Genomic DNA, 26,418 nt, shown 5'->3' with positions numbered 1-26,418 from the left:
AAGCAAAATTAAACAGGTTATTTTAATTAGTTACAGGATTGTGTGGTGTACTTCTTACTGCAGAATGTTTTTTTTTTTATTTTTTCTCTCTTTTGAGCTTCCCCAACTCAAGACTGACTCAGCTAACTCTTAAGTTTATGGAGATGCAGAAGGATAAGGGGTGATGAACTCTGACCTTTGTATTCTAGAAAGAAAACCATTCCAAGGTGGCAAGACAGGTGGTGAGCTGTCTATTCACCTAATTTTGATTTTTTTTTTTTTTTTTTTTTTTTTTTTTGCCAGCCCTGAATTTTCCATGTACAAAAATGCCTTGCAGTGTGAGGAAAGGCAGTCATCTCTCAGAATGTCTCATCTCAAAATGTGTAACAAGCTTCCATTTATTAGGTCCCTTCATTAAAATAATAATTAAAAAAAAACTGTGTCAAGATGAAACATTTCACTTTGAGTCCTAGGTGTTAAGTCTACCAATCTCTCCTCTACAGAGTAAAGTGTGTTTGGTGTGGGTTCAAACATGCATTAAAAAAAAAAAAAGGAATAAGAAGAAAAAGAAACCCGCAAGACTCAACAGCTTTCACAGTGCTTGGAAGTTTAATGAAGCAAATCCTGAGAAGACAATCTGCCAGGCAAACGTGTCTAGCTGTACCAGAGAGGAATTGAAACTTAATGTTCCAAATTTATTGGCCTTTAGCAAAGATTAATAAATCACCAACACTGAGATAAACTCTCCATTACTGCAGCAGTGATTTTTGCATATGAACTGTCCATCTTGTGAAATATCAGCCTGAAGCCCTAAACATTTCTGTGCACAACCTTTCACCACTTAGATGCATACAAGCAGTGACTCAAAATTTACATGCTGCTTCTTACACCATCTAAATGATATGTGTTATAGCCAAAGAGGTTATTATTTAGTCCAGGAACCGAAGAAAGGAAAAAAAAATAAGATTTGTACTTTATTCACAATAATACATCGACGAGAAATAGCTATTATCTGCATTTGTACAATTCTAGCAATTAAATAGACTCAACATCTGCAACACTACTGGAACTGGGCTGGCAGCTCATTTCACGTTGTGGAACAGCTTGTGTGATACCTGTAAAGAAAGCAAGAGAGGAAAACAATTATAAAAAATGATTAAGTATCATAATCAGGAGACCATTAAAGGCATTACCAGCACATTTACATGCACGCAGGAATGACCCATGACTGAGTTGCCAGATTAAGATGATCAGATAATGCATTTACTTGTGGTGCGATTACTCAAAATCTGCTGCAGCTGTGGCAGATGTTTTTGTTCTATTAGATTTTCAGTGGTAACACGGACATAAAATCATAAAAAAAAAAAAAAAAAACATTCAATGATCAGATAGAACACAGTGACATTTTTATTCTGCCCAGTGTTGTACATGGTGTCATTTTCCTTATCCGCTCTCTTCTTGTGCATGTAAAAAGCCGTTCAGAAATCCAAGCAAAGTTTAAATGGCACAATGATCCGGTTTCTCCAGCAGAAATCTGCCTTTGTTAACTGAGTTTCTCATAATCCCTCAACCTGATAGTGTAAACTGAGTTCTTCATTTAAGTGGCATTTCTGAAATTAGATTACTAGAAGTTCATGTAAACGACTCTGAAACAGACTAAGACAAACAGATCCTCCGCACACTGATGCAGACTTAAACACTTTATCTGAAACGGGTCATATGAAGTCTTTTCTCTCTCTGATATGCCATGTATGGGCTTGGAGAAGAGAGAACGAGAGGGGCAGGCTGTCAGCTCATCTCAGAGTCTTCCATTTCTATTTCCACAAATGAAGTTTTATAACCAACTTTGGGAACAAAGACCACACCTCGAACACATCCCACTTCCACATAAAATAGTGTTTAGGCACACATTAATCCATTCCTCCCACCTTTGTCTTAGTTTTTGCATTCCCCCCTCCATCCCCTGATCCCTCGATGATTCCCTCCAAACAGTCAATACATTGTCTCAGTTCTCCATCATGTAATCAACTATTTTCGATTCGTATCCTATTGGCGTGGTCTTTTGTTAGTGAACTGTAAACTGCACTGGTAGGCTTATTGTAGTATTAATTCTGTCTGTTGCATCTTTTGTTTCTGTTTTTTTTTTGTGCAATCTATCTTGGCCCAAACCCCACTGGGCTTGTCGTGGTTAAATAAAGAAATACATATATTTAAAAAAAAAAAAAAAAAAAAAATCCCCTTCCATCACTCTCTTTGTCCCACACTTGCAAACACACACACTTACACAATGGTCCCGTGCATGCAGGAAGTCAAAAAGCTCCTCTGTGCAGTCCTCCTCGGTGCTGGACCTGGAGCCGACCCGGGCTTCACAGATCTCCAGACGCTCCTTGTAGTGCACACAGTGCTCCGTCTGCTCACACTTGGCCCGTATCGTTTCTAGAGGGTCCTGAGAGCGACAAAGACAGCAGGTACAGAGGAAAGGTTTGTGGTGGAGCTGTGGAAATGGAACAACTTCACTCTCACTGGGGGAGACATTACACTCTGTGCGCTCTCTCAGCAGCTTTACACCAGCACATTACATTTCATTACCTCCACTCGCTTCTGCTTTTGATGCCTGATTTTTCACTCTTATGCAAAAGATTAAGAGCAAAAGTGAAACAGTTCTCAAGGCATGAAACACAAAGCCTCGGCTACTTTTTCGGCTTCTTTGGAAATCATTATCCAAACTACAGTGGCAGTTATTCGAGGTGCTTTCTATGAGCGTCCTATTTATGGCACAAGTATTCTGTCTCAGGCTCCCAGTGCTGCTACACAGACCTAATTAATTAGAGGTTCATTTGAATGTGATCTCAGCTCTCTGGCTCCCTTGTTTCTCATCTGCCTTCATCTCTTCTGTAGAGAATACAGCAATGTTGTTAGGTCATTTGGCTCATTAACACTGGCACTTGGCCTGTTAAGAAACATAGCTTTTGACATATTACATGAATATATATATGTTGAGGCTGGACAAAATATCAAATCATTGTGATACTTTCTCTTGTGATACATTGAGCACGTTTACATGCAGACCTTATTCCTGTATTAACCGGAATATTCGCAATATTCCGGTTGCGCACGTGTCATGTAAACACGCACCGAACCCGATTAAGGTCATATTCCGGTTGGAGAGAATTCCGAATAAGCCCCCTGGAATATTCCTGTTCCAACCGGAATATTGGGGCATGTAACCACCTTAGTCGGAAAACTCCCCGAACCGGAATATTCAGTCACGACTGCGCATGCTCGACTCACAAGGACTTCTGTGGCGTCTTCGTTGCTATGGTTACCTGCAAGCGGGGAAAACGGCAGGGCGGACAGCAGCAAGAGCCAGGAGACTGCAGTCCACCTTCAGCTAATGAAAGACTTAAATATCACGGAGGATATCGATGAGGGGAAACATAGAAATAGCGACAGAAGAAGAAGAAAAAGTAGAATAAGACGAGGAAGAAGACTTCTTCGTCTGTTTTTTCGGCAGACCAGACGCCTATACGCGTACTGCTGCCCCCCGCGGCTGAGTGTCGCATTACGTCAGAGAGTGGAATACGCCGAAACACGGGGGCATGCCAAGTCACATGTAAACGGAATATTCCAGTTGCCGCGGCGCAGTTACCTTAACCGGAATATTGAGCCGAACCGGAATATGGTGTGCATGTAAACGTACTCATTATACATACATGTGTGCAACGAATCAATGTTTCAGTTTTCAACTTAATTTGCACAGAGGCACGTTTGACTTCCTTTGACTTCCTAGGAGGCGAATCAGTTCCCTGTCTTGAGTTATTTTGACTGGAACATATTAAAACACTGAAACACACAACGGCTTTATTGGAGAATTATTTCGCCTTTTCCAAATTATTTTTTCTTCTCTGGTTACAGCTATGATGTATCATAGCTGATTATCTTACAGTGTAACACATATCACAGAATTGCCTGTATGGTGATACCATGGTTATTGTGGGTAAAACAATGTGATAGTATCATATCACCAGTTACTCTGTGATTCCCACCCTCATATAGATGCACTGCACAAACAACAGTGTTCTTTATTAGAAGATGCCAGATGTTGTCTTACACTGGTAGAGCGGTCTCGCAATGTAAAATGTAGAACAGTCTATCCAGCAACAGTTTGACTGTGACAAGCTGCGTTCAAAACAACTGGAATTGGGAAAACATGTCACATGGAATTTCCTACTTACCACATCTCAACATTTAAATGGTAAAGGAGGAATAATGTGGACTCACAAAATAAAGCTGTGTTTATCTGACTACTTTCAGAGTGGTGCACACATTTCCACATGGATAATATTACCACAATATCATGGCTACACAGCACCTGTGCAATTTGACCATTAATGTTATACAGAACTTAACCAATTTTGTCCAACTGTATTAACTGATCTTGAACATCTGTTTATAAATCTTAAAAACTGTTATTTCTTGTTTTTAGTACTCACTAGAAAATCACCATGTTGCTTATTTTGGTTGTGGCATCACAGAGCTACCTCTTGGATATGTAGGCACTCTGTGAAACCCAACTAGGAATCACAAGTTTGAGGGTGTTCATGTAGATTTTTCCAACACAGAAGTCAGAAATTGAACTCAGCATGAGCTCTCAAACTAATTAAAGTGACATGAGTGTATGTTTGGAGAAAAGCTGAGTAAAGGAGTGCCTCACGCTGTCTGGCAGACATGAATCTGCCTCTTGAAGACTGTAAGTCATCTTTATACAGCCTCTAATAATAATAAAAAGGAATCAATCCCAGAGTTTGACAAGCAGTAACATGTCTCAACAAGTTGTGGATGTTTATTAATGAACCGTGATGATAAAGGCACTGCCCATGTTCCAACTTTCAAATGCACAGTCAGCACAGATCTGATTGTTTTCAACAAGGTGGGGTTCTCACAAGATGGCAAACAATAACGTACCACCATGTCTTCCTCTTCCTCCTCTTCTTCCTCCTCTTGCTCCTCTGCTGCGGCCTCCTCCTCCTCCTCCTGCTCAGTGAAATCAAAAGCATTTAGTTATATTAGCCTGACATATGTTTTTTTTTTCTGGATAATATATTAAAAAAAAAAAAAAAATCAAAATCATTTGCAAGGGGCATTCATCTATAATTTATGGACTTCGAAATGATGCATTAGATTATTTTTTTACTGAACAGGAAATCAGACATCACTGAAACTTGGAGGAAACAGGCGTCAGCTATCATTTCAAAATACATGGAAACTAAATGAATCAAACTAAATGCAGGAGTAGCCACGTGAGGCGTGGAGAGCCGCGGGTGTCGACATGAACGCGGAGAAGAAGAAAACAGTCGCATGTCCCTTTAAAAAGCATCAAACCACATGGAGTGTAATATTACACGTTTAAATTTATCAAGCTGTGCCACTTGCCAGGCGATGCCCAGAGAGGAGCTGCCGCCAAACTCAGATGGCACGCGAGTTAACTAACAGCAGGGATCATGGCACAGAGGCAGAGTTGTGTAACTTTAACAAAACACAGAATAAAAACAACCACACAACAACATCTCGCTACCTCGTCATCCGGCTCGCCGTACGTGATCATTTTGTTTTCGAAAACCATGACTGCTGCTCTGAATAATCCCAGTAAATCTCGTCAAAAGAGAGTGTAAAGTCCCACTGTGTCGGCGGTGTGTGGAGGACGCGTTAGGTCACACGCAGGAAACTGCTAGAAAGTCCACCGGATGAGGAAGAATGTGGCCTGGCTCGGTTTGAGGCCCATTTCATTCAACACGGCCGGAACCTTTCTTTAGTCTGTCGGGGTGAAGCCGGACTATTTACCAGTCGCACAGGACGATGGCGGCGGTCATACAAACGCGGCTTCTCCTCAGAAAAGTCAAAGATTTAAGATGCCTGACGCCCAGACGAACCCGAGTGAAAGGCAAATGGGTATGTCGTCCATTATCAATCATTAAATCCACTAATAAACACGCCCAAAGCTAATTTACACCAAAGTCTAGGTGTACTGACACGAGCTGCCATGCCTCTCCTGTGAGTAAACAGGCACGAAATCAGTAGAAATTTCCTGTAAAAGTGCAAAACTGAGAAGGAACCGACTGTGCTTCAGCGTTGGTGATGAGGCTGTTGAGTTGTTCCTTTTTTCATATTTCTATAATGCCATAAACACACCGCAGAATCCTCTGGAAGTGTAAGAATTTGACATGGGACACATACACACACACACACACACACACTCACTCTATTTTAAAGTATATAAGACCATATGACACGCATGAACTTCATGACAGGCTTGATAAACCGTAACCCTCGCCATAATTTACTCATAGTCTTTCCAAATTAAAAGCTGTAGCATAACATTGTCTCAGACCCTGGAGTATTCCAAAAATATCTTGATAATAGTGATTGGATTCTGTAAAGCAAAACTTGAATGTTAGGTTTGGTAATATGATTCATTCGTCAGTGTTGATACTTGAAAAATAGTGCAGGAAATATTCTGTACCACTTCTTTTTCTTCTTCTTTAGAGTTATATGTCAGATTGCATCCCTGTTGTTGCTTAACTGCCACTTTTTGGTGTTAATGTCCTCTTTCAGTGTCCCATTTCTCTCATATATGTGATCCATCAGTCATGTTCTTCTAAAAAAGATTAAAAAAAAAAAAAAAAAATCAAACAACCACCTTATGCCTTGCTCACCACCTCCATAATCAAGACTGCAAAACTGCAAAACTTCTGTTGTGCTGCCATCATGTCCTTTTTTCTCTGCCATAGCTATATTTTCTTCACATTAACAACATGTCTACTATAGTTTAAGCTTTTTGATGTTCACATAAACCAGTTGGATGTTTGCCTGTGTAACACTTTTTGAAGACCTCTGGCTAATTTGTTAATCCTAATTTGTGGAATACCCCCCCAGGCCACCACTCAGCCCAAGTCCCCCCCCACCAGTCTGGCCCTGCAGTATATGGATGCCACCTACAGCCTCCAGCTGGGGCAGCAGTGGCCCTCAGTCCGCGTCAGCTTGCTCTGTGAGAAGAAGTACGGAGCCCTGCTCAACAACTTCTCCCATGAGTCTGCTCTAGCTGACCTCCAGGCCCAGGGGTGCATGGACTTCATCGGTCACACAGATCAGGATGGTAAGGGTGCAGTTTGGGTTTTCAGCCAACGAGGGCAACGAGTTAATGCCTCACAGTTCAGATGAGTTTTTCTAATCAGTCTATGATAGGTAGATGTGATTGCCAACTATGGCTAGCCTTATTACGTGGTGTGGAAAAATAACATTGACTGACTTTTTTGAGCTAATTAATTATATTCAGCTTGTTTTTCATGCCTAATTGTAGAATCAACCTACAAAAAAGCCTTAAATCATAAATGGACTGTATTCCTATAGTACTTTTCTAGTCTACCAACCACTCAAAGCCCTTTACAGTGTTTGCCTCACGTTCACCCATACACACACTGATGGCAGAGGCTGCCATGCAAGGTGCCACGCTGCCTATTAGGAGCAATCAGGGGTTTAATGTCTTGCTCAAGGACACTTGGACACACTGCACTGGGAACCCTCTGATGACCAAACGACTGCTCTACCTCCTGAGCCACACCTCGCCTAATTTAAGTTTTCCATTCATGATTTCTCAAAAATCAGTCAGCTTAATTTTGTTGATTAATACAACAGGGGAAGAGTTTCTACAGCAGCAAAACAGAGCAACAAACCCAACATTTTCCCAGTTAGGGCTGCATTGCAAAAAAATCTGAGATTGCCTTTCATACAGGTCACCTTTATCAGGAGGTGGCCTGTATGAAAAGCCATGCCACCATGGTTGACCTCTAATTTTTGTCTCAAATGTCATTCCAAGAAAACAATAGAGAGTAATTTCTTATCAATTTTACAGCACAGCCATTCTTGGATGAAGCGAGTGGAGGGGAACCAGAGGGCAGCATGGAACAGGAAATCAGCAGCAGTGTTTCTCTGAACAAATCCGACAGTGTTGACGAGGAGCTGTCTCCACTGCAGCTGAGCCCCAACATCAAATGCTTAGTGTTTCCAAGAGGGGACATCACAAGATTCAAAGCTGCCAGGTGAGCTTTTTTTTTTTTTTTTTTTTAAAGTAATGCACCAAAATGATTGCCTTTGTGGGTCAGAAAGTTAGCTCCTTATAATCAATAGAAGCACATGTGATATTCTTGAGGTCAACATCTGGTCACATTTGGGTGGAAACAGTTTTTCAGGATTAAGAAAAACAGTCTTGTTTTAGCTTGACCACCTTGCACTTTTTAGCTTATCCAATGTATTTTGAAAGGGTTTCATTCGCTCAAGAGGCTGAAGACTTTTCTCTCAGAGAAAACATGAGAATTACTAAGACTGGATTCACAGAGTTTTTACCTGACAGCAACGATGAGATATATTTTGATAATGTAAATAACAGCAATATTCCACTTGTCATTGCCATTTACGCAGCCTGATAAAAACACAGTGTAGTTCTCAGCTCTCTGTGATTCGGTTTCTCTTGTCCTCTGAAGGCCAGACGGGTTTGGGTTGTTGAGTTACTACCTGATGGATGCAGCGTCCGTCTTGCCTTGCCTGGCGCTGAATGTCCAGCAGGGTGACTCTGTGTTGGACCTGTGTGCTGCTCCGGGAGGCAAGACGCTGGCTTTACTGCAGACACAGACTATAAGTAAGAGGACTGTTCTCCGCTTTCTATCTTTATGTGTCTGTCTCACAAGTCCTTTATTGTTTGCGTTATCTGTTTGAAAAATATAGTTGTCGCTCGGTCACTCACTTGTTGTAAATCATCCACTCTGTGTGTGTGTGTGTGTGTGTGTGTGGGGCACAGGGTTTTTGTGTGTAAATGACGCCTCAGTGTCTCGGACGATGCGTCTCAGAAAGGTCCTCCACAGCTACATTCCCAAGGAACTTCTGACCAATGACAGGATACGCATCACCTCCTTTGACGGCACCAAATGGGGAGAAATTGAGAGGAACACTTTTGACAGAGTAAGCATTAGCAAGCGTTGTGGCAGCTTGTGAAATAGCGTCATGAAATATCCTTTTTTTTCTCTGTCAGAAAAATGTAATGTAAGCTTTAACATCCATTCTTTGCTCCTTTATTGTCTGTGTTCAGGTCCTTGTTGACGTGCCCTGCACCACAGACAGACATTCGCTCATGGAGGACGACAACAACATATTCAAGAAGAGCAGGACCAGCGAGAGGCGGCAGCTGCCTCAGCTACAAACCGAGCTGCTGCTGTACGTACTCCATACACAGAAAAAGCCTCATAAAGAGGGGAAAGACAGCCACTGCTCACAATCAACTGTGACAGCTTAATTGCAAAAATCAAATTTTATTTTTGAAGGACAGGTGTTGCGCTTTTTGACATGTTGTCTGCAGCTAAGCTGTTGCTGTTAATTATTCAGAGATGCTGTCTCTCCCTGTGTTGCTCATGTTTTCTTTCAGATCAGCTCATATCAGGAAGGAGTTACTTGCATTTGCACTCACTACTGAAGTTAGCTGTTAAACTATTTTAATTAACTGAACAATGGCTCTGTATGCATATTTTAAACCAAATTCAAAATCAAATCAAATAATATAGTATATGAAGAATTGTATGTTATGCTGAAAATGTTGACTATTAAAAACTTGAATTATTACAACAGCTGTAAAAGGGTGACTCTCCTTGGACAGTCAACGATGACTCTGAGGCCTCACCACCAGCTGAGACAGCAGTAGATGTAAAATGCACTTTGCAGGTTGACTTCATGATAAATTGAGCGTCTAGTGCCGAATCCAGTTTAACCTAAACAAAACACTGACACGGATAATCTGGATTTAAATCAGACTAAACGTGTTTTCAGGTCCTCTGAAAGCTACGAATGAGCACGCTGGACAAAATTTTGCATAAAACCCCCCTTCCTGTCTGGCCTCCTTACCTCGGACAGGGCCGGTGTTGAAGCGGCGTGTCCAGGCGGAGAGATCGTCTACTCCACCTGCTCACTCTCTCAACTCCAGAACCAGTGTGTGGTGGAACAGGCCATCCACCTGGCCAGAGAGAGACATGGCATCCACCTGCAGGTCAGTGAGAGACACACACACACACGCACACACACACACTCACTCACACACAGACACACACACAAAGCAAAATGCCATAATCCTCTGACCAAGAAACAATAGTGGCAGATGACAGTTAAAACACTTTGTTGCTGAATTATTAAACATCTCTGGTTCTGGAAATTAAACTTCCACTAATAGACTTTGACCGGTTAACTGTAACAGTCAATCTGCAGCGTTTTGCAGTGCAATGACATAAATTGCATCTCTGAATAAATAATGATTTCCTTCGCAAAACCAAACCCGACTCCTCACTTTCCTCGTTTTTCATGATATTATCATTAATTGTTGTTATCCCTGATCAAATCCACCTCCAGGTTGTCAGTCTGCGACCGCTCACTCACACATTTAGGAAAACCTTCCACTTTGCTCCTGACCTCCACCTGGGTGAGATGGTCCTCCCACACCTAGCTGCTAACTTTGGACCCATCTACATGTGCAAGCTTAGGAGACTGAACTAGAACAGGCGGCCAGCTGTGAATTATTTGGCTGCCGTGCACCTTTACCTCCTGGCTTGTGGACTTTTGAATGTTTGCGTTTTTTGGTTTGTGGATTTAACTTTTTGCTTCCATTTTTGGACTTCATGTGTAAACTGAAGATGCTATTTTGGAGCACAGTCGGTGAATGATGTGGACTGTTGAAGCACTGGACTGGGACAAGCTTGACAGGCTCATCATTTGAAAATCATAAAAGTGAAGAATCCAGTTGATCACCATGGTTTTTTATGTCATTACAACTAAGCTAGAATTTATCATTGCGGCTTCTGGACTGTTGCAAGAAAACGGGGACATTTAATTTCCGTTTCAGGACATTCTCTCTGCCAGTGAGAATTTGTTGGACTTATTAAAGTGAATTAGTGACTGGACCAGCTTTTCCATTTCTGCTTTTTGTTACAGTTTTGTTTTTGCCCTGTAGGGGGCAACACTAGATAAAGTAATTCTCAACAAGCAGCCGGTATATTCTGTGCCCACTAGAAGGCGCCATTGACACATGTCTATGGATACCAAAGTTGGGATAACCTAACTGTGTCTCTGTACTTCTGCACTGAGTTTACACTGAGAGGGATAGTGTCAAACACAACCACCACATCAAATCTAACCTTTCTATGTGATTTGAGAAAGGCGACCATCACTTCATTACTATGACACTTTTTTTTTTTCCTCATAATCATGTGCCCTCTTCAGCACGGCTGTGAAAATGGGCTTGGCCTCTTCTATGATTATTCATCAGGTCTGATGGCTTTGCCTAATAATGCACTATGTAGGAGGAGGGCGTAATGATCAGATAGGTAATGACTTATTTGACCATTTGGCTTCTCACATCTGAATCTCTGCACTTTTCATTATTATAGTTGGATTGTCTGCGTTTTGCATTGGCATCACTCAGAGGTGAAATGTTTTCCCTTATAATAACCTAATGTGAGTGGAAAGGTACCTCTTTTTCCATCACACCGCCGATGACCCTTTATGTTGTACTGGCCAGGCAATGTAGCGTGAAAAAGGTGTGTGTGTGTGTGAGTGTGTGTGTCTAACGAGTGGGGCATACCAGAGTGTCATCGACATCCCACTGTCATTAAGCGGCTCCAAGTGCAGGAGCCGGGTCCCATCGCCGCAGAGGGATGGACGGCAGCCGTGCGGCTCCCAGATGAACATTAAAGAGGCAGCAGAGAGCTAAAATGGGACGCCTCGCCCTGTTTTGCCCCTCCGCCTTTTTATTCCACAGATGAGTGCAGATAATTTTCTGTGCGATTGTGAGTGATTACTGTATTACTGCGGTAAAAGGGGGATGTATCGGGGAATGCAGAGGGAATTAATGACACATAAAAACTATTTTTGTATTGACTGCTTTCGTCTCCGGGGCCTTGAATGCCTGTGCACGCATCTTGTGATTACCTAAACGTATTGTAAATATGTGTTTCCTATGGGCTCTTACATAAATTTACATGTTTTAACACTCAGGAGACGGCAGACTATTAGAGATGAGTTACTCTCTTATTTTCACTGTCTATAGACTTGACTGGCTGGCTGCTTTATTATTGAATTAGCCAATGAAGCGCTGTGTGTTTGTGTCTCTGTGTGTGTGTAAGCCCATGTTAGGGAGACATATGCTATGTATTAGAAAGATGAATATGATGGGTTTTAACTCTACATAACCATGCTTCTCTTGCCTTTCCAAACATGATGTGAATTTTGTATTTGTAAAACATCTGTATTTTCCCTTTATACCTATTTAGATTAAATTATGAAACCCAGCCATTAAGCACAGGACTTAGTTTGTCAATGTAATATCAGCAGAGGGGTGAAAGGACCGTAACCCAAACTCTCAGGTACTGGTGGGTCATGCAAGTCTTCAGCCTGACTTAAGATAAGATAAGCCTTTATTAGTCCCACCACGGGCAAATTCACAGACTTAATGAGTTCAGGGTTTATTTAGTTTGCGTGCAGGACCTTCAGGGTGTACATTTCTTTATGTTAACTAGCATGAATACAAGTGGTAACCAAGTGGTAGCCTATGCATTAAAGAGGATGCTGCTGTTCCTGCTGTGGTGTTTTTTAAGCCCAGGGGCGAGGATCAGACGTGTGTCCCATTTGGCTGTGAGAGAGAGGATCTCAGCAGTGGGGGTCTTTGTCCCCGACACACTGAGCCCAGCAGGATGCTCGGTCTCTCTTTCCCCTGTCCGCAACCGCAGGGCTTATGGAAAACACCATACAGGTTTGTTGTGTTTTTTTTTTTTTCGCCCCTGATTACAGGTTTCCCCCATAACTACTATTCATTCATGTTTACTTTCACAGACACTTTTTCTGTCTGGCAACAGAAATCTGACATACAAGATATGTCAGTGGCAACACTTACAGATGGACCCATATATTGTATATTGTCAGACTGTTGGTGTCAGACAATATCAGCTTTAAAACTCAATATTGGTGTCAGTCCAAAAGGTCCAATTTTTGGAATTTAGCTTTTTTTGGAAAAAATTAGATTTTTTTTTCTAGGATTCTATCATTAAAACATCTGTCAAATTAGCAACAAAACAACACGAACACGTTTTTTGTGTACACTTAATTATCTTAAGACAGGCCTGTCGGAAAAACTGGACCTGTTTTGCACCGGCATTTGTATTCTGACTCTCACAAAAACTTGTAGCACATTGGCCACTATGGATGGGAAGATACCAGTATCGGCTTCAAAGAACAAAACAACAACAACAAAAAAACATCACTGCATCCGTGTTAACACTCGTATTATGTCTTACGATTCAATATTGAAACTCAAATTGAATGATGCCAGACCGAGCTGTAGCTGACAGAGAGTGGGTAACATTACTGGCAATGATGAGAACCCCTTCCCTTCAGATTTCTTATTTTGTCATCTGTTCCCCTAATGGAAAAAACAGAGAGGGGTGTTGAAGTGTTGCATGAGCTGGTTTTGAAGCCACATGGATGGTTTCCCAGGCAATTGTACGACCAGACCACCACACCTCATTTTCTGTCTTGCCCAGATCTCTTGATGCCACCTCTGAAGGCCCATTTACCCTCTGACATGATTATTTTTTTCTGCCTCTCTGAGAGGTTTGTCATATACCTCATATTTTCTTATCTATTTATTATGATACTCCACTTGCCCTGGAGAGGATGAGCTGATGGGACAGACTTCAGAATAAACACCTCGTACTGTAACACTGGATTGCTTTCATGCAACATTTTAAGATGCAGAGTAAGATGTGTATGTAAAGTTTGTGTTTCAGCATAACATAGAAACTTTTGCCTTTCAAAAAGTGATGGTTATCCTCCAAATTACTTAGAGGAGGCTCCTCTTAGCAGACATGTTTCCTTGTGCGATGTGTGTCTAAGCGTTTACTGACTGACATGGTACTCCATGAACTGGCTCAGAGCACATTGGTTTAGTCAGGGCCCACATTGGAAATGCAGCCGCAGGTTTAGGCTGCAGCCAGATTAAGAAGAGAGAGAATGGGGGTTTTCTTCTCACTAAGAAGATTACCCAGGGAGGGGCGAGATGGCAGTCAGAGTGTTTAAGAAAAAAGGGAGAAGAAGAAAATGGAAAATGAAGTGGAACTAAAGGAGGGTGGCCCGGGATACACACAGTTTAGCCACCTGTTGTTTTCCTCTTGATATCACTCCATCTCTTTCACTCCTTCTCTGTGTCTCTACCCCATCTCTTGCACAATTTAATCTTTCAATTAATCCAAAAAATAAAAAAAAAGATTTGAATTTTTGAAAGGTTTTGGTGAAAAGGACAAAGGTTGTTGTCACTGTCCAAAAGTTCGTTGGACACCTTTTAGTACTGAGTTTTAGCTTTGTATCCGTATGTAGGTGCATACAAACCTTTATTTTGGCATGCATGTGTGAAGGCATGTGCATTAGCGTACCGCTGTGTGTGTTTATTGGCTGTGTAAATGGTGTAAATGTGTGCTTCCCTTTCCCGTAAGTTTCTAGTGGTGGTTTCCAGGAGCACTTTGATGTGTATCTGGGCAATGCACTATTAGAGGGATTTCCCTGGGCCTGACAGCTCAGAGAATATGCAGCGAAATGGCAATGCCAGCAGGCTAAAAGAATGCTGGAAACAGGATTAGGATCATATTCTGGCAGACCCTGTCACCTCCTCAATGGGCCGAGGTTTCTAACGCTGGCACTTTTCATTCTCGCCATGGTTAAAACCTTTAAGAGAACCATGGAGAGGAGAGAGAAAAAAGCACTGATTGAATGGTACACTGTGATTTTTGTGTGGGGGGGCTTGCTCTGAGGGGCTGTGAGTGTGTGTGTGTGTGTGTGTGTGTATGGGTGCTTGCATGTGTGTGAGAGGGATGGAGGAAAACAGAGAGAAAGACAGCAAACTGATGGGACTGTACGGGTTGGACACAAACTTCTGTCAAAATATTTCCAAAATATGTCAATCTTTTATTTTTCTCTGCTTCAGTCTGTCTTTGCTATTCACCTTGAATTGAGTGCAGAATTTGATTGAGCATTTTTTTTTTATTTTGTTTATTTATTTATTTGCTATCAGTCATCATTTCCCCCTCCTTACAGTGAGATCTCTTGGTAAGCCCGTGAAGTGTTTCACCCTCATTTGCACATGTAATTCATGTTTCTTCATTCATGTTTTTTATCATGTCCTGTAATTTCTATATACACAAATAAACTAAGAAACAATTATAAATATGGCATCCACTATTTATGTGCAAGGCCACATTTATAACCAGAAAATGAAATCTCAATTATGTGAACTGAATTACAAAGTTTAGGAGCTGCATTGCTGCTGCCATTAATTGTGCAAAGGAATTTTTCAGCACCTAAAACACACACACACACTCACACACACGCACACACATCATTACTCACTTAAAGGAAAATAGATAAAGATGTGTGTGTACCAATAAAGACCTATCTAGGTGATTATGGGGTTAGAGGGTCCTGGTGAATATACAGCCCTGAGTGTTAGAGATGGAAGCACCTGATCCAGCATCAAGGGTTCAACACACTTGACCCTGCGGCACTACAATCTAGCAATCCCTGTTCAACCCCCAGGCACTGGTGTGTGTGTGTGTGAGTGTGAGTGAGTCAGTGAGTGTGTGTAACATGCTTCGGTTTGGAGGGGGGGTGGGTGTTAAAAAGGGGAGAGAGCATTTGGAACAGGAGTATTGTGTTATGTTCTCTGGTCCTGAGTCCCAGGGGAGGAAATCCTGCCGTGTACCTATATAGATGCCCAGCCTGGATAACAAGGACATTCACTTCTGCTGCATATCCACACCAGCTTCTTATCAGTGATACAGTCAAGATGCCCTTGGCGGAGGACGTACACACATGCAATGTAATAAAACACAGCAAGGTTAGGGTGAGGTGTTATACGCACATTAACGCTGCTAATCTGGGGAGATCATTATCCCCTTCTATCCGCTTTTTGGGAAACGCTCATCCATAACAACAGGAGGAACTGTTCTGTTTCAATGGAGCACCTGAGGTGCATTTGTTATTTACACACAGTAGGGGGGAAATATATTTTCAAGGCCGATTCAATTAACAGCAAAGCAATGTCGCACAGCCAGGGCGACGCACTTACATGTATAGGTTACTGTGAGAAGAGCAAGGGCACATATTGGAAGAGGTGGTGGAGATGCCCGATCACCCTGCCTCTCTCTCTCCCTCTCCCTCTCTCTTCCTCTGTGTGTGTGTGTGTTCGTGCGTGTAGTAGGAAGGGTGGGTGGGTTGGATGGGGGTAGCTGTGCGTTTTGACAAACCATGCTGTTTAAGATATAATAGCAGCATAATCACCGCCCCAGGCCGTCATTCTTCAGGATAATGGCCTGCTTATTCATTGGGGATGGCTTATGTCTCCACACGCCTTTTTATTTTTCCAGATTACATTGTTCTTTCTCCGACTCTTTCTCTGTCGTTCTCTCTCTTTATCTCTGTCATTTCTCTTATATATTGATTTGCGTTTCGTCACTTTTTATTCTTGGCACCTTTTCCCCGCCCCTTTATTGTCCCTATATTTTCTTTACCCGACAGTTCCCCTTACTCTCACCCTCACTGCACCTGTTCACTCTTTCTCAGTGTAAGAGAAGCTGAGCTAATACTCTGCACTTCAGATTTAAAACATGTCCAATATTTTCCTGCCCAAAGTAGCAGGAAATTTGAAACAGTGTTACCACTTTACATTTTTTTACATCCTTTGTGACTGAGTTGTTATTTTATTTCATGTGTGCAGTTTTCTTGTCGGAGTGTTTTTTCAGCTGGATAATGTGCTCAAAGAAAAACATTAGTACACTTAATGCCCAAGAGGCTTCTTTTAACTTGTTGCATTGTCAAATAATTGTTGTTTGGACTGCAGTGCACCACGTTGACACCTCCCCTTTAAATTTTAGTGTATATCCAACACACACAGTGAAGTCTTGATTATAAAGATCTTCAAGCATTGTTTTTATTTGTGATTATTTTACAACAACACTGGTTTAAATCTACATTGTTAGTGAGGAGGAAAGGAAATAACATTGCTGATGATCAGATCATTCTCTCCTCCACCATTATAAATCTATCTACCACTGGACCAAGTAGTTTGACAGAGACAGTGGGGGGGAAACAGCATTAGAAGCACAGCAACAGCAGAACAACAGAACTCAGATAAGAGCTGAGACAGCAGTACACAGAAGACTTGGGTCAGTTAGTCGTTAAAATCAGTTACTTTGACTCTACGCTTTTCTTCCTGGAGTGCAAAATAGTTCTCACGTTTCTGTTAATCCAAATAGTCCTGCTGCTCCTCTCTAGTCAAAATTAGCCACTTCCAGAAAAGCAAGTGAATGCACTTCAACTATTTGACCCAGGACCGGTACACAGACAACCAAGACGGGACAGTTTGAGCTGTCCAGGAAGAGAAAACGGATAGGAGGGGCTGTCGGTGAGCTCATCGAATACAATCTTACAATCTGACAGCTACAAGAATTGTCATCTGAGACAGTCCATAATCAGTTATACAACATAATATGAATTTTACATTTGCCTTAACGGTAAACATTAATAGATACGTTTTTTTGTATTATTTTACATATTAAAATAATGTACATCTTGTCTACGGAGACATTAGTATCCAGAAAACATATTTAACAGAAAGCAACAGAGACTTGTATGATATTCCTCACCAAGTGCTAACAGTCAAACTTCCCTTCATGGAAAAGCTGCATGTTTCCTCAAGCCATAACAACAAAACAGAGAACATTAAGGCTGGAATAATTGCCGAGAAAATACCAAATTTCAAAACTTAAAAACTTATTCAAAAAGCCAAATTTGTTTACATCAGTTTTGCATTCAGTTTTTTTTTATTATTATTATTTAAGGAACTGATGAGCTCAATGTAAATTGATACCAATCACATGGTTACACTAGCAGACGCTTTTGCGTTCAGATCTCTGAATTGAAAAAGGCTGTCTTAAATGGTATGCATGGTAGTAATTGCATATGCCTCAGCTCCCTCAGCCCAGGGCAAAATGTAATTAAAAGCTTTGCACATTTAGTCACTGAAATCATTTTCTCATTATCAAGCCAGCCTCCATACAAAGTGGTGTATTACTGGCCATTAAACTGGTAAATTACTCACTTTTAATTATGCAATTGAGGAGAACATGGCTTGAGTTTATTTTTATTTATGTGCTGTTATGTAGTACATGCTATGTACATAACCACATTGCTTAATTGAATTATCAGTGATCCCGTGACAGAAATGGTCTCTTTACTGCACAAGTGATAATACCGTTTATGTTTTTTTTTTCCCCTGGCCAAAAGAGCCTAATTTCCTTCAAAGTGCCTCATTAATTCACATTATACTTGTAAACATTATTTGCATTGTCTTTTGACTGAGTGCATCCATCACCAGCTGTGTACATCATTTTCAGTGATTTTTTAAAAATATTAGTATTATTGTTATTTCAGATGTTAATAAAGTCCAGACTTACATGCCTGCCTTAAACATCAGCATAGCAGCTGTATCATGAGTCAGGGATTCATCCAGTGTCCTTTGAGTCTGGGGGTCTACATTATCCTTTGCATCTTATTCTCAGAATTTACAGTTTTGCATGAGTTGTCATTTCTCAAGGTTATTGGCCTACTTTAGGACCTTCCTGCTGCAACGGAAGCTGAGAGGAGTAAAAATTAGCTCAGGAACTGCGGTCTGTCTCAAAAAGCAGTCCCGTAGAGTTCTGTAGGTCCAGTGTGAGATAACATGCTTTCATTTTTGGACATGTCTGTGTGTCCTGCGTCCATCTACTTGAGGAATGGCGGTATACAGTTATAACAGTTACACAGAGACACAGTAGGATGGGGTGATGTGAGGGCCCAGGCTCTGGCCTAGATTTCACTGTCCTCCATAGGCCAGACTCGACCCCGCGGAGCACAGCGGCTCAGTTAGGCATTGTGTCCAGTCCCAGCGAGGCTGCGTGCTGCTTAGCCCTCAAACGGAGGTTCTCGATGCTGGTGGTCTTGCTGTTGTGGCTGGTGAGGCTGCCTGCAGCGGACGCCTGGAGCAGTGGGCTGTTCCACACCTGTTGGGCGTGGTGAGACAAGGACTGGTAGTAAGACTGGCAGGGCAGAGAGCCCAATGGCGCAGGGGGCATGTTGACATTCATTCCCAGGTAAGGGAGTGAGGATGGGGCGGTTATGTCGAAAGCTGGGTAGTGCACCAGGTTGTTGGTGGCGGCCATGTGCTGGCGGAACTGCTCCTGCAGACGAAAGAGGCTGAGAGGGGAGGAGGAGTAAGAGTGGCTCTGGGAGAGAGGAGCGCTGGCCAGGCCGCTGCTGGAAGAGGAGGGAGTCACCGACGGAGAAACCAGGGGAGAGTCTGAGCAGAGAGAGAAAAGAGGGATATTAGTTAGAGTTTGGTCAGTGTATATATGTATTCTCCAAGAGCTACTATTAATACTTCTGCTTTTACTGCACCAGACCTCCAGACTGACTAATGTTATGCATGCAAACTCTGGAAGCTTGGAAAAACTGCTTTTCGGTATTGCACCTTGCAGATGGAATTAATTTTAAAGTACTGTAAAATTGAATAATCTTGTCCCGTTTGGTGGATTTAAAATGTTAATCATGGACATATGTAATGATGTCTGTGGCCGTTTCTCATTGTCTTATGCATATGCTCTTGTAGTCGATATATGTTCAGCTTTTAGAATGTTTTTCCTCAGTGTTATTGATCTCATGTAACCACTTGCTCTCAGTGGGTATTCCCTATCTAAAAATTTTTTTAAAAAAGAGCTGAATATACAGTAAACTATTTGCTATAGGTGGAATATAACTGCAACAACTCATGCTGCGAACAACATCTGAAGTATTTGTCCTTTTTGTTACTGACAGACAACATGTGCTGTTCAGAAACCTACCACATTTTCATCAATGTAGCATGCCATCTATACAATATCAGAATAAGACTCCAGTAAGCTGCCTTCTTACCAGGTTTGGGGCTGAGTCGTTTGCAGGTCGGCGAGACGTTCCCAGGTGTCACAGCTCTCTCGCACTTCATCTCCTCCCTCTGAGACTTCCCATCCTCCTCCTTATCTGTGCCATTATCCTCTGTCGCCGATTCACTACCAGAATGTTCTGCCGACGTGACATTCAGCTCCATCTCCACTGGTAGAGGACAGACCACAGGACCTTCTGTCTCCAGAGAGGAGGAGGAGGAGGAGGAGGAGGAAGAGGATGAAGGAGGCAGCTGAGTGTCAGGAAGGATGGTGGTGGAGGGAGGCGTGTCCTCCTTCTCTCCTCCTCCTTCCCCTGACGTCTCCTTCTGCCTCTGAAGCTGCTCCTTCTGGAGACTGCGCTGCTTCTTACGGAACTTGGCTCGGCGGTTCTTAAACCAAACCTGTTGGCAGAAGGAAGAGGACGGCAAGTTAGAGACAGAAAGGCCACAAAATAGGTGCAACAGTGGCTCTCGGCCTCATTGGTGCTGCAGCACACTCTGATACGAACCTCAAGGCACACCGTTTATTGTTTTCTGTGCACCAAATGATTAACTAGCACACCAAAAGCCCAAAATTATTAAAAATGGCAGGAATAACAAGGAGCTGTTCAGCAAGGCTCAAAAGGTATTAACCTTAACATTAAGCTTATCAACATAAGTACTAAGAAGTTACTGGTATTTTCACTGACTGTTTTACACAGTTCAGAGTTTCAACTGAGATTATTTGCCACTGTGTAGGAATATATGAACAGCTCCACTGTACATTGATACTTTAAGATTATCCACCAAACTGTTTGAAACTGGATTTTTACTAACACACCAAACAAAATAAATATCTCTTTTTTTCTGTTTCTATCACTTTGACTCCCCTCCCCTTTTTCTACAGCCCAACAAAAATACAAATACAATTCCTATGGGAATGTTATAAATACTGAAAGAATTTTGCAGTTGTATATCACAGGGGACATTCAAACGTCTCATTTAATGCCTGTGGGGATATTAGGCTGTGGTGTTTTTTCTTCAGGACAGGCCCACCTGCACTCTGGCCTCAGGCAGGTTGGTGCACATGGCCAGTCGCTCCCTCATCACCACATCCGGGTAGTGGGTCTTCTGGAAAGTCTTCTCCAGCGCCTCCAGCTGCTGGGCGGTGAAGGCCGTGCGGCTGCGCCGTTGTTTGCGGTGCTGGGAGCCGTAGCGAGCCTCCAGGATGATGTCTTGAAATGTACAGCCGTTGGAAATGAAAAGACACGGCAAGTTTAATTAAATGGACGTGATAGGATTATGTGGCGTAATTGAGGTGACTAATTCACCTCTGTCCTTCTCACAGCTCAATTAATTTTGTTTTGGCACGGATGTCAGATGAGGTTTCTCCAGCGCATGTAAACATAACTGAATCAAATAATACGGATAAATAAAAATCAAGAAGTGATGAATGCAGGTTGGATTTTGAAAGAACAAAAGAACAGTTATGATTCTTTATCGACTTGCATGTTTGCGCTGGCTTAAATTAATTTAATTACAAACTGTGGAAGCAGGAAATTTGTTCATTTTAATATGACATAACTATTAATATAATAATTAACATAACATTTGATAGATTTGTGAATCCGTGCAGTCTCTGTCTCTCCCCCACTCTTTCTCTCAGAAATAAAGTTTGAATTGCATCTCAGAATAAACTGTAACATGCATTTATTTATTTATTTATTTATTTTCTAAAATTTATTTCCTCGTCTTGAAATTGGATCTTGGCCCGTAATTCCTCTCAAATGTACCGGGGCTCTGAAAGGTTTGCGGACGTTTCCAAAAACGTAAAGGTTGCACCTCATTTGTTTGCACATGCAGTTCTGCACAGACATCCAGCTATTTTGTGTGTGTGTGCGTGTGTGCACTCAATTACCTGCTAGTCTCTCAGCGAGCGTAAGCGCGTGCACAGACGGCCGGTAGTCGGGGGCGTGCTGAGCCTGTTGCGCGGCCTGCTGGTGCAGGTTGTACATGGCGCTCAGGGAGTTCATGGCGTGCAGAGAGTAGCCGTTCACCCCGTAGTGCTGCATGGCGGCGGTCTACCTGTGAGGGTGGGGGGAAAAATGATGATTTCATGCGTTGATGCGGGCGTTTTACTGAGTGACAAGGTCGAGGGTTCAGTGTCTTGATGAAGGGCATTGCGACATTTGTGGCTGTGGTGATGGACGCGCTGCAGGGGGGCGGGGGTCGAGCCTGCGGCCTGTCGGTGATGGGACGGGCACTCAAACCCGCAGGTCACCCTCCATGTTTGTGCCTTATGAAGAATACTTACAAAACATACGTCTATGATTTATTAAGGGATTTAAATGTTCATTTTCTTGAATTCAAGCTATACACACAGGCTGTTTATTAGAGAGGGACAGCAGGTCCACGCGCTTAGGGGCCAATAGATTTTAATATGCGCATTCAGACAGAAGCGTTATCCATTAACATCCAATTATTGCTCTGTTCATTCCATTAATTATACAAAAGGCTTTTAATTGGGGTAATTATCACTCGTTGCCATAATGAACCGTGACGGATGCCTTATTCATGATTTTATTCACTTCGTTTCTGTGATCCCACAGAAACCAAATCCCCCTTGAAAACGCTGCTTTGACCGATCACGGCGCTGATGAAATGTGTTGGAAAATGATATAAGGAGATTTGTTCCGGGTCTCGGTGGCAAAACCTGAAACCGGATAGCGGGATTATTTTGAATATGCTGTGATTACGAAAATGCTACTCTCGATGCAATTTCAGTGATTGACTTAATGCTCTCTCTCTGACATTTTGTTTCCCAGTAAAATTCAACAATGGAGCGTATATACATATCTTTATATTTCGGCCATATAATGCGAGCTTTATAGAAAATATAAAGACCTAAATACTTAAAGTAAGTACAGTACAAAATGCACAGTCTTTTACAAGGCAGCAATTTCCCAGACTCTATTTTGTAGTTCTCCTTCACGACCAAGATTTTCATAGATGGATGAAACGCTGGAGGACACGATTAGATATGTATTAGTATGGAGGAGGCTGACAGGAGGGGATATCTCGGAGGCCCAAACAGTTATTATAACTATTACAGAGAGACCACAGGGAAAAGATATAAATCTTTCCCCTGTATGGCAGGTACAGTATCCAGGGAGCTGGTTAAGTTCCTAAATTTGTAGAAGCTGCAAAACATTTTTGACAGAGCTTTTATGCTGAGAGCTGATTTTACCAGTGTTGAGCTGCTTGTTTTTATTCAATTTATTTTATAACAATTTCGATATGCTGTATAATTCGTTATAGTCAGCGTTTGCTGTGAAGCAAAATTCAATAGCAAATTAAGACCGATAATTGTGAAAGCTTCTGAAAGCTTCAGCTACACTTAAATTATGCAGGATTAAGTATGTTACAAAATTACAGTGTTTGTAACATGAACCTATTAAATTTATTATATTTATTGGCCCAAGGTCTATTAGCCTAATTTAATTAAGTTTACCTGAATGACATACATTTAATTTTGTTTTTACAATGGCCTACTTTGTTGCAGTTGTCTGATTAATTAATCTAGTTAATCAGGTATACTGAACATCAATATTTAGGATATTAATCTAGTTAATCAGGTATACTGAACATCAATATTTAGGATATTATTATTAGTAGTAGTAGTAGTAGCAGTAGTAGTAGTAGTATTACACTGATAATAATAATAATAATAATGATAAAAAACATGCACATAACTATAAACCATAAATAGTCACCATTTGGTATGTAAAAACAACAGCTTTCATATGCAAGCTAAAGCAAAAGGATTCATCAGCTGACCAAAAAATAGTCAAATACTAAGACACTTCATGCACGAGGCTGCTAAAAATATTCTCAAATGAAACTTTCAGTTTTACAAAACAGAAAAACTCAGAGTGGCCTATAAAGGGCGGTCGTTGTTGAACTGGATGTGTTTCTGAAATGCTGCACATTTCCCAGTTTCTCAGTGACCCACAGCCACCGTGAGTGCGTGTGCGTGTGCGTGTGCGTGTGCGTGTGTGTGTGTGTGTGTGTGTGTGTGTGTGTGTGTGTGTGTGTGTGAATGACGCCCGCAGTGCCCATTCCCAGCCTATTAAGTGGCTGCGGCGGCTGATGAATGTGATCAGAGGGCAATGGGGAATAGTTTAATTCGCCGGGACAGAAGGTGCTTCGCTAAACATTTACTTTACTCCCCCAAGTATTTGAGTTGAATGGGCCCCCCTCCCCTGCTCCCCCCACCTCCCCTCTCTGGCGGCCTCTTATCCCATCGCCCCGGGGCAACGTTTTGGCTGAGATGTATGGCTTCTCCGCGGGTAAAAATATGCATGTTGATCCCCATTTGGCTCCCCGTCTAATGGAAGTGCAAATAGGTTTCGACTGCACGGCCCTCCATTTATCATCAACGCTGACACGGACGGACGTACAGTGGGCCTGGGTGGTTAGCTCTAGGTTGGAGTTCCTCGGTTCTGGTGTGTATGTGTGTGTGCGTGCGTGCGTGCGCGTGCATGCATGCACGCGAGCGTGTGTGTGTATGTGTATGTGTGTGTTTGTGTGTGGGCCTATGAGTATTCTAGGAATAGGCCCATGATTTTCTCACCATTTACTGTGTTTTCCTCCCTGCGTGTAAACCGTGCACCCACTCACAAATATTCCACATTTTGAGCCTGATATAAACATGCTCATGACATGAAAATTCAAGGTGTAAATCTGCGCACTGTTAAACTGCAGGAAATTATGAGGAAAAATGCATAATGCATACTAAAAATAGAGTGGTGTTTTGTTTGCCCCATCTTCTTCTATATCACCTTTTTTATTATTTACAACAGCAGGCTTTTACTGGTCATATGGTCATGATTGTCTGCATCAAATTCGGCACAATAGCTCGTCGCTCCGTGCATGTCTGTGCTATATTATTGTCATTCATAAGCCTATCCTTGCTCCGGGCATCGGGCCCTCCTGGCAGCCCTGCTCAGCGCTTCGATTATCAAACTGTCATTATGTAAATTGGCATGTACAGTGCAACTCTTTGATCCGGCTAAATTAGGAAAAATGTTATTTGCTAACAGCCCTCCGGGGCACGAGTCGACCTGACAATCTGCTCTTTGCTGTGTCACTCATATTTGTATGAAAAACTGCCAGAGCCTGCTTGTCTTTAATTTTCCACTGAGGTGTTATTATGCGATGCTTTTGTAATCAACAAACCAGGTTGAATCATAATGGTATTTAAATGCCTGACGTTTTGTTGTCAGTATTTCTGGTCCTTTTAACGGCTCTTTTTGAATAATAATAACAACAGTAATAATTAAAAAAAAAAAAAACAAACAAAAAAACACGTTTATAGGCTAGATCTTCCCCTGTACTGGGCAGTACCTTCAGTGCAACTTCTTATAGCTGTTTTCACACTGTTTGCAGCCAAGTCAGCGATATGAAATTTTAGTGTCCAACCTAAAATATTACATAGACTTTTTAGGCTGTAGGGAAAAAATGGCTCTGAGAAATAGCCCGGACTTGTAACTGAAATGCATCATCAACCAAAGAAAAATAACCTAAGCCATCGTTTCCAGTAAAGACCTTAGGGGAGAAAATCGATATAACCCTTTTACAGGCACAGCACTCCTGCACAGTTCACTAACGTGCTTATTTTAGTCTATAATCTATTTAATAGGCCTTGACAACTTTATATAAGATGGTTATATATTGGAACAGACATGACAGACAATATGAACACGATTTTACGTAAACTTTACAAGCTACTGCCTTTTTAAACACACGTCCTGTGTAAAGTCAGCCGTGAAAAGGTTTTTACTGATGAAAATAAGTTCTTACCTCTCGTCAAAACACTCCTTGGTTTCTTTGTGTTCTTTGTGAAAATCCCAGCTTGTCACTTATTTAGGCTATTTATATTTATGTTCTGTCCCTATCGCTGTTGGTTTATAATGGCCACTTCTGCTGTCCTGTTTCCGTCAGCGGGATGCAAAAGTCCATAGGCTGATCTGTTGCTCCACTTCAAGTCCGTCCGCGCGCCCCTGTCGTGCACACAGCTCTCCTCCGGTCAAGAATCCTCCGCGTCTCGCGCAGACGTGAGAAGCCGCCATCTGCTGGTGCGCGAGAGCGGGGTGGAGGGATTTTAAGGAGTGCTTCGCGGGGGTCACGTCAGCTTTCTATTGGCTCTCCATGCTGTCAATCAACTAAATAGGATCGGTTTTTTCCCCTCCAGCTGCAGACTTTTGTCCAGCGACTCCTCTACTTATTTTCAGAAATGATCAATTTAAGCATATTATGTCCGCCAAAACCCCCACGGCCTGTCAACACGTTTTTAAGACTATATTTTCCTGAAA

General features: G+C 42.0%; 3 protein-coding genes across 5 annotated transcripts; 1 reads left to right on the top strand and 2 right to left on the bottom strand.

Moving 5' to 3' along the window:
- Nucleotides 1–566: 566 nt before the first annotated feature.
- Nucleotides 567–5,692, bottom strand: LOC115375103 (cytochrome b-c1 complex subunit 6, mitochondrial-like). The gene is made up of 4 exons (XM_030074420.1): nucleotides 5,555–5,692; nucleotides 4,945–5,013; nucleotides 2,264–2,425; nucleotides 567–1,094 (listed from the first exon to the last, which is right to left on the bottom strand). The coding sequence occupies exons 1-4, from the start codon at nucleotides 5,600–5,602 to the stop codon at nucleotides 1,062–1,064; spliced, it is 312 nt and encodes a 103-aa protein (XP_029930280.1). The 5' UTR covers nucleotides 5,603–5,692; the 3' UTR covers nucleotides 567–1,061.
- Nucleotides 5,693–5,764: 72 nt separating this feature from the next.
- nsun4 (NOP2/Sun RNA methyltransferase 4) lies at nucleotides 5,765–20,199 on the top strand. 2 transcript variants are annotated; one of them, XM_030074417.1, is made up of 8 exons: nucleotides 5,765–5,928; nucleotides 6,913–7,132; nucleotides 7,889–8,075; nucleotides 8,517–8,671; nucleotides 8,831–8,991; nucleotides 9,119–9,243; nucleotides 9,934–10,066; nucleotides 20,062–20,199. In XM_030074417.1, the coding sequence occupies exons 1-8, from the start codon at nucleotides 5,836–5,838 to the stop codon at nucleotides 20,071–20,073; spliced, it is 1,086 nt and encodes a 361-aa protein (XP_029930277.1). In that variant the 5' UTR covers nucleotides 5,765–5,835; the 3' UTR covers nucleotides 20,074–20,199. The 2 variants fall into 2 exon arrangements, with proteins under 2 accessions (XP_029930277.1, XP_029930276.1); XM_030074416.1 differs by lacking the exon at nucleotides 20,062–20,199 and adding an exon at nucleotides 10,423–10,970.
- dmbx1a (diencephalon/mesencephalon homeobox 1a) lies at nucleotides 19,011–22,116 on the bottom strand. 2 transcript variants are annotated; one of them, XM_030074419.1, is made up of 5 exons: nucleotides 21,963–22,116; nucleotides 21,101–21,279; nucleotides 20,260–20,467; nucleotides 20,059–20,205; nucleotides 19,011–19,447 (listed from the first exon to the last, which is right to left on the bottom strand). In XM_030074419.1, exons 1-5 carry the CDS (start codon nucleotides 22,114–22,116, stop codon nucleotides 19,011–19,013), a joined length of 1,125 nt encoding a protein of 374 aa, XP_029930279.1. The 2 variants fall into 2 exon arrangements, with proteins under 2 accessions (XP_029930279.1, XP_029930278.1); XM_030074418.1 differs by having other exon boundaries at nucleotides 21,101–21,296; nucleotides 21,965–22,116.
- Nucleotides 22,117–26,418: the final 4,302 nt, after the last annotated feature.

This window comes from Myripristis murdjan, chromosome 17, assembly GCF_902150065.1.
Source record: "Myripristis murdjan chromosome 17, fMyrMur1.1, whole genome shotgun sequence".
Lineage (NCBI taxonomy): Eukaryota > Metazoa > Chordata > Actinopteri > Holocentriformes > Holocentridae > Myripristis > Myripristis murdjan.
The sequence above is the reverse complement of the archived record's forward strand: the minus strand, read 5'-3'. Positions and strand labels throughout refer to the sequence as shown.

Excerpts from the sequence above, each read along its gene's own strand:
- nsun4 (XM_030074416.1), top strand. The coding sequence starts at position 5,836 with ATGGCGGCGGTCATACAAACGCGGCTTCTCCTCAGAAAAGTCAAAGAT. Across the intron at positions 7,133-7,888 it reads CGGTCACACAGATCAGGATG|CACAGCCATTCTTGGATGAA; the intron begins GTAAGGGTGCAG and ends TCAATTTTACAG. Across the intron at positions 9,244-9,933 it reads CTACAAACCGAGCTGCTGCT|GGCCGGTGTTGAAGCGGCGT; the intron begins GTACGTACTCCA and ends TACCTCGGACAG.
- dmbx1a (XM_030074418.1), bottom strand. The coding sequence starts at position 22,116 with ATGCAGCACTACGGGGTGAACGGCTACTCTCTGCACGCCATGAACTCC. Across the intron at positions 20,468-21,100 it reads TGCCTGAGGCCAGAGTGCAG|GTTTGGTTTAAGAACCGCCG; the intron begins GTGGGCCTGTCC and ends TTCTGCCAACAG. Across the intron at positions 20,206-20,259 it reads CTCCTCTCTGGAGACAGAAG|AACATTCTGGTAGTGAATCG; the intron begins GTCCTGTGGTCT and ends TCACGTCGGCAG.
- LOC115375103 (XM_030074420.1), bottom strand. The coding sequence starts at position 5,602 with ATGGTTTTCGAAAACAAAATGATCACGTACGGCGAGCCGGATGACGAG. Across the intron at positions 5,014-5,554 it reads ACGGCGAGCCGGATGACGAG|GAGGAGGAGGAGGAGGCCGC; the intron begins GTAGCGAGATGT and ends TTCACTGAGCAG. Across the intron at positions 2,426-4,944 it reads AGGAAGAGGAAGACATGGTG|GACCCTCTAGAAACGATACG; the intron begins GTACGTTATTGT and ends TGTCGCTCTCAG.